Source organism: Bos indicus, chromosome X, assembly GCF_029378745.1.
Source record: "Bos indicus isolate NIAB-ARS_2022 breed Sahiwal x Tharparkar chromosome X, NIAB-ARS_B.indTharparkar_mat_pri_1.0, whole genome shotgun sequence".
Classification (NCBI taxonomy): domain Eukaryota; kingdom Metazoa; phylum Chordata; class Mammalia; order Artiodactyla; family Bovidae; genus Bos; species Bos indicus.
The window spans coordinates 52,082,635-52,097,870 of NC_091789.1; the positions used below are offsets into that span (position 1 = coordinate 52,082,635).

At 43.7% G+C, this 15,236-nt stretch overlaps 1 protein-coding gene across 1 annotated transcript in view; it reads left to right on the plus strand.

The window, feature by feature from the left end:
- Positions 1–227: 227 nt before the first annotated feature.
- SRPX2 (sushi repeat containing protein X-linked 2) overlaps positions 228–15,236 on the plus strand; it is a 29,816-nt gene continuing 14,807 nt past the window's right edge. Inside the window, exons 1-3 of the mRNA XM_070783557.1 lie at positions 228–599; positions 2,305–2,537; positions 7,270–7,350. Of these exons, the coding sequence (XP_070639658.1) occupies positions 2,456–2,537; positions 7,270–7,350 (163 nt within the window). The 5' untranslated portion in view covers positions 228–599; positions 2,305–2,455. The remainder of the gene's footprint in view (positions 600–2,304; positions 2,538–7,269; positions 7,351–15,236) is intronic.

Below are 15,236 nucleotides of genomic sequence, written 5' to 3' on the forward strand. Positions count from 1 at the left end.
CATTGGAATTAGGTCATCAGAGATAATTTCAAAGTGGGTCTGACCCTGTGCATATGGATGGCAGGGCAACTTGGGGATGGTGAGTACTAAGGAATTACAGGGGAAATCTCCAGGGAATTTCAAAATCGGCTCCACTCCTCCCCTCTCCTGAGAGTTTGTGGAATTCGTTTTCATTCAATCCTGATGTCATAAAAAAAAAAAAAAAATGTTCTTCACTGCGCCACATCTCTGGAGGCCCTTTAGCCAGCCTGTTAGTCATTACTATACTCATGGGCTTGAGGCCAGCGCCACTCACACTCTCCTCTGCTCAGCAGCAGACGGGCTGAGCTCCTCTTATCCTTGCATTCCTTCTCCTCCATTTCTCTAAAATCTTTCTCTGAGGGAGGAACAGCTATAGCTTTGGGGCTACTATAGCTTTAAGGAAACTTTTGGCAGATGCCAATGTCCTAACATCTGGGCAGTGTTAACAGAATCCTGGAGGCCCGGACAGACCAGGAGCCACTCATTCTAGGAATGTTAAAAAGTAGTTTTTCCGACTGATGAGAGGAGCAGAGAGGAAGGAGAAAGAGAAGAGAGAGTACAAAAAACCCGTACATCAGGTAAGATCTGCTGCTTCACCCCTCCACTCCATACCATACCACCCCATCTCTCAACCCGAGGGAGTAACGAGACCCAGGACTTAGGCAACATGGCTCGGGGATTGGGGGGTGCGGGAAGAAGTTCTTTTATGAAATTGGACCATATGCTGGTTTCCATTTGAGCTGTGACCTGGCTGCAGACACAGGTTCCCACTACTTTCCCTGCCCACAGCAGAGGGATGGCCGACCCCATGACTGAGTCAAGTTTTCAGTTTGAGATTGGCGAGAAAGGTGGGTAGGGAAGGGGTCACAGACTCAGAGCACTGGGTCTGCAAAGGAAAGCTCCTGCTCCCAAACCAAGGAACTGGATGGAGGCTGCATGTGGGAGAGGGGGTTGATGATTAGTGCATCTCTCTTTAATCTCCTCTCTCTCGTCTGTTCATTCCCTCTTTCTGCTTTCATCTCTTGTCTTCAGCTCTGGCAGATTATCTTTTCTTGCTGAGATTCCTTCCCACATGTTTCCACTTTCCTTGCCTCCCCTGCTTGCTCTCACTTGTTCTGTATTCTGCTTCCTTGCCACTCTCAAGACAGAATCTGAAGCTAGGTAGCAATGAATTGGAAAATGAATTTCTGCCATTCTTGGACTTCTTGTATCCCTTAGGGATGCTGGTCAGAATCTGCCATCTTTTTGTTCCTCCATTTCTGGAACTGACCCTCCCCTGAGCATGGTGTTTCATTGAAAGCCTGTGGGTGAATGGGTTCTTGCTGAGAAATCCAGCGGCCAGTTTACAGCAATGGGCAGCAAGTTTTAATACTGTCATTTATGAAGTATTTGCCTACTGGAAGCCACAAAACTCTCATCCCATTAGAGTCCCATTAGAGAGTCCCTCACTCATTAGAGTGAGGACAGGATGGGAAGTGAGAGGGCAGTGGGAGGTTGCTTACCCTCTCCTCACGTACCTTAGTATGTTCTTTTCACCCTTACTGACTTCCTGCTGGCTCAGCAGGATAAAACTAGAAAGTTAGGCTGGACTTGAAAGCCGGAAGCCACTACCAAACCGCTAAGCCTCGAAATCCAAAGCTAAGAACTGAGCCAGGGTATAGTCACTGCCTGAGAGACTAGAGAAAGAAGACATCCAGTCCTGTTCAAGATGGAATTGGTAATATAGTATCTAATATATATGGATTGCTTCCCTATGTTTCAGGCAATAATCCACTCTATAATGTAAATTCTATTTTTGTGCCCATTTTATAGATAAGGAAACTGAGGCTAAGAGAAGGTAAGGAATTTGTCCAAAGCTCCATAACTAATAGGGACAGAAATGGATACATATCCAGATCTATGTAACTCCAGAGTTCAAGTTCTTAGTCTGTATATGCTAACACTTTCTCAGATTCGTGGTTAGGAAGCACTAGTTCAGTGAATGAAACCATCACCTGGGACATTTAGATTGCAGGTTTCTCTCTTGGTTCTATATGATTTAATGTTGGCCCTTTCCTGGTCTTGAGATCTCAATGTCCCTCTCTGTAATTTAGGCCATGGAACACTGGCATCAGATATCACCAGGATCAATTGAGAATTGGTTGTTTTCTGTCCTCTTCCTCCTGAGAGGAAAAGACCAGAATTCACAAATAGAGTCTTATTATCCTGAAAGTGGGAGATCCTTCCAAAGGGGACAATATAACAGGTATTTGTTAATTTAAAAATCTCTCTTCTTCCTCGTAGATCCTGCATTTCTGCTTCCTCTCACTTTTGGAAGTTCATTGATGCCTGATTTCTGAAAGTCATCCTCCTTTGCCTTGGTGCTTCTGGCCACATACCTCTATTCTTGTCTCCCTAACCTCCCTTCCCATCCCTCCCCACCACCTTTTCAAGGATGGCCATTCAACTAACTCGAAGAGGAGCTCTCTCTCTGCTGCTCTTCCTCACTCCAGCAGTGATGCCAACATGGTATGCAGGTATGTCATAGGAACTGTAGCCCATTATTTCCAGGAAGGGCAGGGCTTAGACCAAGTCTTAGAGAAGGGAAGGTTAGACTGAAATAGGAGGCACTTAGATACAGAGAAGAACTATCCTCAATAAAGAAGATGGTTAAACATTGAGGCAGGCTACGGAGGGAGGCTTTTGAGGCAAACTAATAGATTTTTGAAAACAGGCTGCACCAGCATAAAAGTGAGTTTGGTCAATATATTCTTGTAGTTTATTTGCACAACACAGGGAATATAGCAAATATTTTATAATCACTAAAAATGGAGTATAATCTTTAAAAATTGTGAACCACTATATTGTGCACTAGTAATTTATGTAATACTATATACATGAACTATACTATACATGCTGCAGTCCAGGGGGTCGCAAAGAGTTGGACACGACTGAGGGAACAACAACAGCCACATACTTGAACTATACTTCATAAATATAAATAAATATTAAAAATGTGGCTTGTTAACATGGCTTTTGAGGCCATTATCTTACCTGCTTTTCCATTTTCTCTCTCTTTCTCTCTCCCCTCCCAGACATTATTTATAGGATGAGATTTTTATAGCTCCTTTCTGATAAAGATTGCTAATGACAATTCAGACCACATTCTCTTGAACAGGAATCCCCAGTTTCTTCTGGCTTGTTTCTTACTTTGGAAAGGATGGGGATTTCTAGATCCCTGAATGTGTTTCATCCTTTGCCTCTGGGGAGATATAGGGCGCTCAAGAGAACTCATTCAGCGAGGAGGGAAAGGAAGGGGAGGAATGAAGGAAGGATAATGAGGTGCCAGACAGGAGTTTTTGATGGGGCCCAGCTGGCATTCCAAGTGCTAATAATATTCTGTGGTCAGCACTGTCTGCCTTCATGGGGGCTGGGGGGAGCAGGGGAAGGAGACAGGCCCAACTAATGGAGTTAGAAAAACATCCAGAGATGAGTAAATAACAAACTGCTTCCATCACAGCTGCAGTCATCGTAGCTAAAATTTTCCACATGCCCTTAGCTCCTGGTGGAAGCCTCTGGCAGAAGCTCTGTTTGGAACAGCTGCATCAAGTTTTCAAACAAATATGCGAACTTCTTCCCCTGTTTGGCTTAACTTGGCTTTGTAGGGGGTGAAGCATGAGGGCTGACACTGAGGCAAAGATGTTCAAATCAAGCCCTTGGCAGAGCACACACTGTTTGGGGTTAAAGGAGCCCAAGTCTCCAGAATATATGTGCAGCTATCGTCCCCAAACTCTCCCTAGCTTCAGTTCAAGTACATGAGACCAAAATCCAGCCAAAGACCATGAGTGTAGGCTAGATGAGTGAAGCCTGATTCTGAATCACTATAAGAAACCCCAGAGCACACTGAGGCCTTTACCTTCCCCAGGGTGGAAGCCTGAGCTTTTGGAGTCTTGAGGACAATGCAGTTTTTTAAGACTTGGATTCATTTGAAAGTCTCAAAAGGCCATTTGCAAAGGTGGCCATTCCCCACTTTCTATAAGAGTCACCATGCTCATCACTCCTTCTTGGGAGCCCTGGCTAGTGAAGTCTTTGACAGTCCTGCCAACCCGTTCATTCTGTCCTGTTCTTTTCTTAGAAGGCTATGTGATGAGAGATACTTGGGAATTTCCCAATAATCTTTCCCTACATCACTAGCTCAACTGTCTGAGTTTGCTCTGTTCATGTGTTCATTTCTTCACTCAGTAGATATTTAGTGACCACTGTATGCATTCAGGGCTGTTTTGTTCATGGCTATAACCTTGTCCTCCAGTGGGAGTTGTACAAGGAAAGCAGCCATGTATGGATTCTGGGCTAATCAGAAATAGGATCCAGGAATAATCAGCAGGGTGTAGGAAGGGTTAAAAATATAAATCAAGTCAGCAGTGGATTACAAGTGTGTATTGGCATATCTGTGCAGTTCAGGAAGTCAGACAGCATTTCTTATCATAATCCAAGCATTAGTGTGGATCTTAAAATAGTCATCAACTATCAGTTACATTTCCAACCACACCTTTGTAAAGTGTAGTGCTTTAGAGGGTCTGTTCTATGGATATTGGAGGAACCCAGTAACAGACCACATGGTAACCACCAATCAGCCTAAAGGGACCAAGGAACGATGCCAAAGCTTCTCCCCACCAGGGCTCAAGAGGGACAGACAGATAGAACAAGGTGGGGGGAGGGGTCCTCTAGTTTCATATATCACATCTCAGTATCTTAATATTTTCCAAAAATTATCCAAAGACAGGCAAAGATGAGAAATGGAAAGGCTTAAAGCGGTAAGGTGGCCCTGAATTATTCCTGTCACAAAGCAGACTTGGCACTGGGCCAGCCAGCTTTGTACCCTGGTGAAGACTGTAATTATCTGACTGAGTCTTCACCTCAGCTTTTCCACATCCCTTGTAATTCTGGAGTGATATGAAATGTTTGGTGGCCTTCGATCCCACACACACAGAGTTTAAAAAGCTGAATTGCAATCAAGATTTTGGATTTTTATTTCTGTTGGATGTTGTCCAAAACTTTCCCCTACAACCATCTTTAGTGGGGTGTCTGAGTTTGGCATCAAGGGGATCAAACTACCCTGGGCTGGAATGCCCACTCTGCCCCTTACTTGCTGGGAAACCTCGAGCTAGTTCCTGAACTCCTCTGAGCCTGTTACCTCATCTGTATTTGAAAGCAATAAGGGTGTCTACCTCACTGAGATGTCAGGGTGATCTAATGAGATGACACATGTAATGGGCTAAACCCAGAGTAGGTGCTGAGTGATGTTAAGAGTCATTGTTGTTATTGTGGTGGTCGTTATCCAGTCATAGGCCTTGGACACTCCTGTCTGCTCTTTTGGTAAACAGAGGCTTGCTCCCATGCTGGGAATTTGTTCACAGGCAAGCTCTGGAACAGGAGTATGGGGACCAAATCCTTTAGAAAATCACACATATCTGGCCTCCTGTTTATAGGCATTGTAAGGCTTTGATACTAAACTGAAACAGCTGACAAGAATTCTGTCCACCCTGCCACCTCCCTCCACCACAAAGAAACCACCCAGGTGGGAAAAGAGGGAGCAAGGGAGAGGAGGCCTAAGGAGAAATAAAGGAAAGCCAGGAGAGAACTGAAAAGGGAAACCAGAAAAAAATAAAGGGAAGGAGAAAATATGAACTCTTTCCTCTGGAATGAGGGCAAACCAATGAGGCCATGATTTCATAAGACAAACTTTCAATTTGATTCATTCCCTTGTTCATCAAGTTGGACTAGTTTCCCAACACCCACCCCTCACCCCCAGTCTGGGCCCGTGGGGAATGGAGGAGCCTCATCATCTACCCTCTGCTCCACCCATTAGTGCAGGGGGCCCCGTGTCTCTGCCCAGAGAGGAGACAGGGTAAGCTTGTGGTCAGAGTGTTTACACAGGCCAAAGGGCTCCGGTGCTAAAACCCAGCCTTGTCCCAGAAGCACACTCTCTCCTGGAAATGAAGAATTGTCTCTGACTCCAGCACGGCTGGCTGCTCTATTAATGTGTGTGCTTTAGGCACACAGTGAGGCTGGAAAGAGAGTTTCCGGAAACTTCCCTCCAGAAAGGACCAAGTTGTATTCCAATTAGTATGCATGACCCATTTCCTGCTGTCTGGTGGAACACACTGTTTAGTCTCCCAGACAGCCGCAGACTGGCCTCCACAGGGACTGGACCACTTAACAGAACGGGGGTGGACCCAGAATGTTCTCTAGTTCAGCACCTCCCTACTAAGGCTCCTGCTGATCAGAGTGACTGAATATTTCTGCAAACCAGGGCAAACTGTTCAGGCAGTGAAACTCCCCTTGCCTCTTAAGCCCTCCCTCTTTGCCCTGGCATGCCACCCCTGGCCCTGGCAATCAATTGAAATTGAAATTGTAAGATTTCCTATCACCATATGGCTCTATGTGTTTTTTTTTTTTTAAGCTTCCTGCATAGAATTATCCTTAATACACAGTTGATAAAAAAAAAAAAAAAAGTGAAATTCGCTCAGTCGTGTCCAACTCTTTGCAACCCCATGGACTATATAGCAAAAGGCTGGTGCCCTGTGGGCTGGTGGGAGCTTGAGGAATTGTTTCCCTCTGATGACTGTAAGAAGGCCCATCATTAATGGAAAGACCCTTGCTAAGGTTCTGTATTTTTGCCTCCTATCTGGGACAACAGTCCATCCTCAGAACTCAGTCATCAGTGTCTCACCAAGACTCCTGTGTTGCATCAGGGAAATGGATCATTTCTAGTCCAAATGGGCAGGATGGGTGGATGGTCAAGAAGGTTGATTTTTTTTTTTTAATGGAGTCTTCTAATGCTACCAGTAGCCACCTGACCCCCTGGACTATAGCCCACCAGGCTCCTCCATCCATGGGATTGTCCAGACAAAAATACTGGAGTGGGTTGCCATTCCCTTCTCCAGTGGATCTTCCCAATCCAGGGATCAAACCCGGGTCTTCTGCACTGCAAGCAAATTCTTTACTGCTTGAGCCACCAAGGAAGCCCAGTAAGCTGCCCACCCCTCCCCCACCATTAGCTCACCCTCTATGCACCTGAGGTGTGGAGGTTTGCCCACATTAGTTGTGCTGCTTCACAGCATAGGATTTTTCCCACTAAATAGCCACCTCATTCTCCACCCATGGAGTGTCACGCCCTCATAAAGGGACCAAGCTGGAAAGCAGAAAAGGTTGGAAAGGACTTGCATCAGAGACCAATATGTTATCTTGATATTTTCTTCATTCTAGGCTCAGGCTACTACCCAGATGAAAGCTACAATGAAGTCTATGCTGAAGAGGTCCCACAGACTCCCATCCTAGACTACAAAGGTAATCCTCACTGCTTCTCAGGCTTAGGAAAGGCCTTTTCTGTCCTAATTCCTAGGCCCTGTCTGATGCATCCTCACCCAGCTTGGCTCATTTGTATCAAAGCTGCAGTTCAGGGAATCAAGGGCTGTGGTTTCCATCCATGAATCTTGTTACTGACTTGCTGCATGATCCAACCTCTCTAGCATTAAGATTGCCCTTCTATCACTAAGTATGGACTGAGTACCTACTGTATGCCTAATTCTGTGTAAGGAAAGCCTTGGGTGCTACAAAGGTAAAGTTTTGTCCCCCTCAAGAAGCTTACATTCTCCTAAGGGATATGAGTGAGGGGGCAATAAAATTAGCAGGTGTAGGGCAAGGAAGCATGAAACTCTGTGCTACCAGTAAACACAATAGGAATTAAGAAAAAGAAGTCAGGGGAGGGGTCATGAAAGATGATGTTTAGACTAGGCCTTGAATGATGGGTAGATTTCGAGAAGTAGAACAGAGACAGGAGGGCATTCAGCAAAGCATATGGCCACAGGTAGAGAGAGAAGAACAAACGTGTAAGAGGAAGGCACTGGGAAGAATCCAGTCTGACTGGAGGATATGGGATATGGAGGGAGTTGTAGGAAGTAAAGTTGAATATAAACAGTGAGACCAAATTAGGAAAGGCTCCACAATCTAGGTCGTGGTAGTTTAGTCACTAAGTCATGTCAGACTCTTTTGTGACCCCCATGGACTGTAGCCCTCCAGGTTCCTCTTTCCACGTAATTCTTCAGGCAAGAACACTGAAGTGTGTTGCCATTTCCTTCTCCAGGGGATCTTCCTGACCCAGGGATTGAACCCATGTCTCCTGCATTGGCAGGCAGATTTTCTTTACCACTGAGTCACCTGGGAAGCCCGCCATGATCTAGAGACCCTTCTAAAGAGAGGCTGAATAGTGGTTCCTGCTTTAGAAGGAAAGTTAGACCACATGATTTCTACTATCCTTTCCATTTCTAAGATTCTTAGTTTCTGTGCTTTGCAAGCCATGTTGAGGAGTTTGGCTGTTGTGATAAGAGTTATAGGGAGTCGTTATATGTTTTTGCATAGGGGAGCGGCATGGTAAATAGTAATTTCAGAATATCAACCTCATTATTGTGGGCAGAAAGTAGGAGTTCAGGAGGTGTAGACCCTGGGTCAGGGAGATTCTCCAGGAACCAGTAACAGTGATGTTGGTTAGAGATGATTGATGCTAGTTGAAAAGAAATGAAGAGCAAGGATGAATCCCAGAGATGTTTTAAAGAAAGAGATGATAAGACCTAGTACAGATTTGATGTACCAAGAGGTTAAGAAACAAAGGACTCTCTGAAAGCATCCAGTCTGGCACCTGGGAGAACTGTAAGACCCTTCTCAGAGAGACAAGGTTAGAAAAGAAAAGTGGTTTGTACCCTATAGGCAGTGGGGAGAAGAACGATGGAGCTTCGTGGGTCAGAGTCATTAACTTAGATGGATGAGCTATCTGAGAGAGCAGGGGGCCAACATCAGAGCCTTAGAGGTCATCTGCATATGTGCGCAGGAAAACGGGAACCAACAAGGGAAAAAGAGCTCATTAGTGGTCAGCCATGTAGGAGGAGATTGGGGTAGCATCTAATATATTACAAAAGCCACAGGAGAAGAGAATTTTAAGGGAGGAGAAGGAATAAGAGATCTGTGTCAAATATTGGAGAGAAACAAATTGAGGGTATTACAAACAGTATATTTGGCAAGAAGAAGGTAAATGGTAACGTCTGAGAAAACAGTTTCAATAGAGAAATGATGAGAGGTTGGAGTTCCTCTCTGCTCCTTTCTAGCTACCTTCTTTCTACCTATCTTCTTACTCTGCCAAATGGTCTAGACCCACTGCCTCTCTGTCTTAGCACCTGCCAACCCCCAAACTCCCTACAGTCTCTTGCCTTCTCATCCACAGATCTCCATGCTGAGACAACAGCCCTTAAAGGTCAATGACAATCCTCTCCCAAAGCCCAAATCATATGGCCCCTTTTTGAGCTCAGCCTCCACATCTCTCAGCAACAGTGAACACATCTATCTCTTCTCACCCCACTCCCATCCTTGGACTCCATGACATTTCACTATTATGATCATGGCTGAGGCCAATAAAGGAGATGGGCTCTCTAGTAGTGACAGGAGGGAGAGTGAGGCATTGATCTGAACTTCACTTGATCATGATCTGTCTCCTGAGCTCCCAGACTACACCTCTAATTGCTGCTAGACACTTCCATTTGGAGATATTTAAAACTAAATTCTTTCATCTTCCCTGAAAAAGGTTTGACATCTGGCCTTCACACTTTTGATAATGGTACCATCATCCTCTTCAAAATACCTTAATGTGACCTTTAACAGCCCCCATCACCTTTAATAGCCCCCCTTTCTTCATCACCTCTCACCAATCATTCACCAAGAATTGTCATTTCTTTATTAATCCCAGTGATTAAAACTTTTATTACCTTACACATGGATAATGACAACTGCCTCCTAATTGGATTATCTGACTCATGTTTCTCCCTTCCCCAAACCTACTGACCCACTGTGATTATTTCTAATAGAATTTGGTCTCAGTCTAGATAGTCTGACAACACATTGTCCCTTCTCCACACATGAAATCTATGACTAGCCAGATTAATAGAGCTCTGTTTCCTGACAGTTTGGGTCCACACTGAGCTTTCCCTCATTTATTCATTCTTTCATTCATTAATTCAGCGACTATTTATTGAGTACCTACCATATACGTCTTCTGATATAAATTTTTATTATCTGGATCACTCATTTGGCATTCGTTATATACTGCCTCTTTGGTTTACTTTTCATTACTCTCAACCAAATAGTTCTCTATTTAACAGAAGGTGCCACGTATGACACTCCCATAGAGCTATGTCAAAAGTAGATGCTCAAGAAATGTGTACTGGCTGGTTGGAATTCTGGGAGCAAAAGCCAGATTGTAGTAGATCATAAATGGGAGACATAGACAGGAAAAAGCAACAGATGCAGAAGGTACTTTCAGGGGGTCCAACAGCCCTGTGATTAATATTAATCTGCCTCATTGGTTATTTTTAAATGTGTATAAAGCCATTTAGAAAAATATAAGCCACATGGTGGCCTTTGGTCTTGGGGATAAAGTGTCTCATGGCTATCTTTGGGACTTAGTCTGGGACATAAAACTAATTTGGTAAGGTTATGGATTGCAGCCTTCCAGGCTCCTCCATCCATGGGATTTTCCAGGCAAGAGTACTGGAGTGGGGTGCCATTGCCTTCTCCGTATCTATGTTGAGGCGGGAGGGGCTGCCAGGAAGGTACAACCTGAAGTTCCAGCATTCCTTGTAAGGTCTTGTGATCTCATAATCAACAGCTCTGCCACTGTGGTGCTTAAAAGACTTTCTGTAACTTGAGGCAGGCACCTCCACATGGCAGCCCTGTGTTGTTCCATGAAATGGGATGAACCAGTGGTTCAAACACAGACACTGACACAGGGAATGTCATTCCCATTCCCAGGGCTAGATATGTTTTACACATGCATCTTCATTTGACTCTCAAAACAATCCTATGAAACTGGTTTATTAGTCCTACTTTACAGATCAGGAAACAGCTCTGCTGCTGCTGCTGCTAAGTCGCTCCAGTCGTGTCCGACTCTGTGCGACCCCATAGACGGCAGCCCACCAGGCTCCCCCGTCTCTGGGATTCTCCAGGCAAGACCACTGGAGTGGGGTGCCATTGGGAAGTTCAATTTAGAGCATCACGGAGCTCAGGAGTGGCAGGGCAGGAATTCAAGTGCAGGAATGTCTGACTTCAAAGCCATGCCCATTCTATCTCTTTCATCGGAAATGTAGCCCATTGTGGGTTTTTTGTTTTGTTTTTTAAAAGGATGTTTTAAAAAAAATAAAAGTTAACCAATAAAAAGCACATCATTATTTTAGAGCAAACTGCCCACGTACTTTGGTACCATTTTCACTAATCTTGAACTTCCTTTCCTTCTCTTAAACTGACTCCTAGCTTGGAGTCAAAAACGCTTCTCTGAGGTATGTCCCAATCCTCTGGGCTACCACTTGCTCCCAGATTGCTACATCACTGAGCAAGCTGGTAACTGCCTGTGTTATCTGATGATAATCATGGAGAAGGTACTTTCAATCATGTTGTCAGCACACCGTTTTCTTTATAATCTCTAGAAAGAGATAGGTGAATTGCAGAGGCCACAGGCCTGAATTCAGATCCCAGCTCTTCTACCTTCCAGCAATTTTGACCCTGGACAGACACATATTGTGTGCCAGTCACTGTGCTATGTATTTTATAAATATTATTTAATTTAAATACTTTTCATGCTTGCTCTCCAGTTGTTGACAAGACCTCTGAAACACATTATTAAGTTTATTTTAAAAAGCGCTGGTGGGAACAGTGGACGTACTCTATGTGATAAAGAGGAAGAGAAAATAAGACTCACTTTATATGTGTAAAGAAACTATTAACAGTAGTTCCCGATAGGGGGACTAAGTAGGGATAGGTGGGGGAGCAGGGATGGAAGGGAGAATTTAACTGTACAACTTTTTATACTTTGGGGATTTTGAACCAGGTGGTTATATTACGTATTCAAAAATGTAAATGTATACTTCAAAAGAGCAGAGCTTTACATGCTGCAATGACAGATACTGTGGTTAGAAAAAATGGGTTTTAGAGCCAGACAAATCTTGGATTCACATCCAGCTCTGCCCCTTACTTGCTTCTGGTTTGGGGCAAGTTACTCCCTCATCTGTAAAATAGTGATAAACACCCACGCACCTTTTCAGGGCTGTTGGGAGAACTATGTGAGATGATGGATGGGAAAATGAAATTATAAAGCATCATGCCTAGCACACTGTAGCTACTCCATAATGACTAACACTTTTCCTACCACATTCTTAGTTTCAGTTTCCCATCAACATTCTTTGGGTACATTTGTTCAGCCAGTTTGAATCTCCATGACTGTACTGTCACCTCTCCTGTGTTCAGCCCATCCACGTTAATGGCATGAAGGGCATTGTCTCATGCCTCACTTACTTCCACATAATGTTCCCACCATTTCCCCTGTTCTACCAGTCTGGTGACCACACCCAAAAAGAAAATGAGGTTAGCCTTGAATTACTTATTCTCGAGGTCACTTGGAGATCACGTTTCTCTTCCTAACTGCTCATAAGCCTGTGTTTAATTCTAAAACATTTTGCTATCAGTGCTATCAGTCTTGCCAAGCAGCATAGTTGAAATTTACTAACAGAGTACATCTTAAGTGTTCTCACTACCAAAAAATAATGGTAACTATGTAGGTGATGGATGTGTTTATGAACAGATTTGAAATAATCATTGAAGTAATCATTTAACATTGAAGTTAATCGTTGAAGTAATCATTTAACAGTGTATACATATATTAAAACATCATATTCTTCACCTTGCTGCATGCATGCTCATTTGTGTCCAACTCTTTGCAACCCCACGGACTGTAACCCACCAGGCCCCTCTGTTCATGGGTTTCTGCAGGCAAGAATACTGGAGTGGGTTGCCATTTCCTACTCCAGAGGATCTTCCTGACCCAGGAATCAAACCTGAGTCTCCTGTATTTGCAGACAGATTCTTTACCACTGAGCCACCTGGGAAGCCCATTGTTCACCTTAACTATTTACAATTTATGTGTCAATTATACCTCAATAAATCTGGGGAAAATGAAAAATGGGATAGTGAATTTGCTCTTTCCAGCCTTCCAACATGGTCATTTTTTCCTTTTGGTAAACTGTCATGCTTTATAGTTCTTTATTTTATTTTATAGTTCTTCATATATGTCAAATATATGTCAAATATAATTGACATACAACACTGTATAAGTTTAAGGCATACAGCACAAGTTTAGTGAGCATCTATCATCTCATATAAATATATCATTAAAGAAATAGGAAAAAATATTTTCCTTTTAATGAAAAGTCTTAGGATTTACTCTCTTAACAACTTTCATGTATGACACACAGCAGTGTCGATTATATTCATCATGTCGTACATTACATCCCTAGTACTTATTTATCTTATAACTAAGAGTTTGTACTTTTGACCACCTTCATACAACCCCTTTCCCCTCTTCCCCTGCCTCTGGTAAACCATAAATCTAACAGGTTCTCTTTATGCCAGTATTCCTTCAGGCCAGCAAATCTGAGTTTATTTATAACAGCTGCTGCCGCTGCTGCTGCTAAGTCGCTTCAGTCGTGTCTGACTCTGTGCGACCCCATAGACGGCAGACCACCAGGCTCCCCCATCCCTGGAATTCTCCAGGCAAGAATACTGGAGTGGGTTGCCATTTCCTTCTCCAATGCATGAAAGTGAAAAGTGAAAGTGAAGTCGCTCAGTCGTGTCCGACTCCTAGCGACCCCATGGACTGCAGCCTACCAGGCTCCTCCGTCCATGGCATTTTCCAGGCAAGAGTACTGGAGTGGGGTGCCATTGCCTTCTCCATTTATAAAAGCTAGACCCTCTATTACTGTCTCAGCATTTACCCTGAGGTTTATATTTCCCTTTACTATGCTTGCTTATTCTACCCATTCCAATTTTATGTGTATTTTTCTTGACCAAATATGGGTGAAAAATAGAACAGGAGTGATTGTTGAGATCCCAGCCTCGAATGTAAAGTCTTAATCATATGTGTTGTGACCATATAATCAACAGCCCTGGAACTGTAGTGCTTAAGAGACTTTCTGTCATTTGGAGATGGTTTCTCCAGGTGGCAACTGTGTGTCACAGCCACAGGCTCAAAAATAGCACTGGAAGCTACAAGCCTGTTGTGGCTTAAAGGCTAGTTTTCTCACTGTCATCTGTTATCATTCTCCAGCTGTCCTCAAACAGAGGCTCTAACTTTCTTTGTTCCTTTGGTTCCTCGTGAGCTTTTTTCAAAGCCCCCCCCCCCTTTTTGTCTCTTAGGATTTCGGGACCAAATGAGCTCATATGGGGCTTTAGCTTTCCCAACCCCAGGCTAAGAAAGCTCTCTCATCCCACGTACCCATCCTTGGGCAGGTGGCCCTCTGCTTGTTTATATGTTCCCCTTTCAAGTCTTAACCCACTGAAGAGTCATTATTTGTGTAGCCAATGAGGTGTTTTTATGATGCTTTTATGATCTAATGACCCTATTACCTTTTGTGTTCAGTACTGCACTGGGATTAGACTTTCCTTCCTAAACAGCCTACTTTGATATGCAGTCCCTGCCTCTCTCTAGCTTACATCTTTGTGTTATTTTTAAACAATTATTAAAAGTGTACATCCTATAAAATTCAATTTTTGGTGTACAGTTCTATGAATTTTGAAAAATGCGTAGAGTCAGGTCACCAATGCCACAGTACCAAAAATTTGCCAAGGGCTGCCCCTTGAGGGTATCCCCACCCCTATCCCTGATTTCTGGCAACCCCTGATCTTTGCCAATATTTCTGCCTTATCCAGAATGTCACATGCATGGAATCATAGTCTGCAGTCTTCTGATTCTGACTTCTTTCATTTCACAAACTGCACTGGAGATTTGTCCAATTAGTTGGATGTATCAGCACTGCCTTCTTATGTATGGATAAACCATGCCTAGTTTAAACGTTCACCTTTGGAAGGATATTTGAGCTGTTTCCAAGATTTGACAATTATGAATATAGATATTTTAAACATTTGTGTACAGGATTCTGTATGAACATGGATTTTTATTTCACTTTCAGTTCAGTCACTCAGTCATGTCTGACTCTTTGCAACCCCATGGAGTGCGGCACGCCAGGACTCCCTGTCCATCACCAACTCCCGGAGTTTACACAAACTCATGTCCATTGAGTCGGTGATGCCATCCAACCATCTCATCCTCTGTAGTCCCCTTCTCCTCCCACCTCCAATCTTTC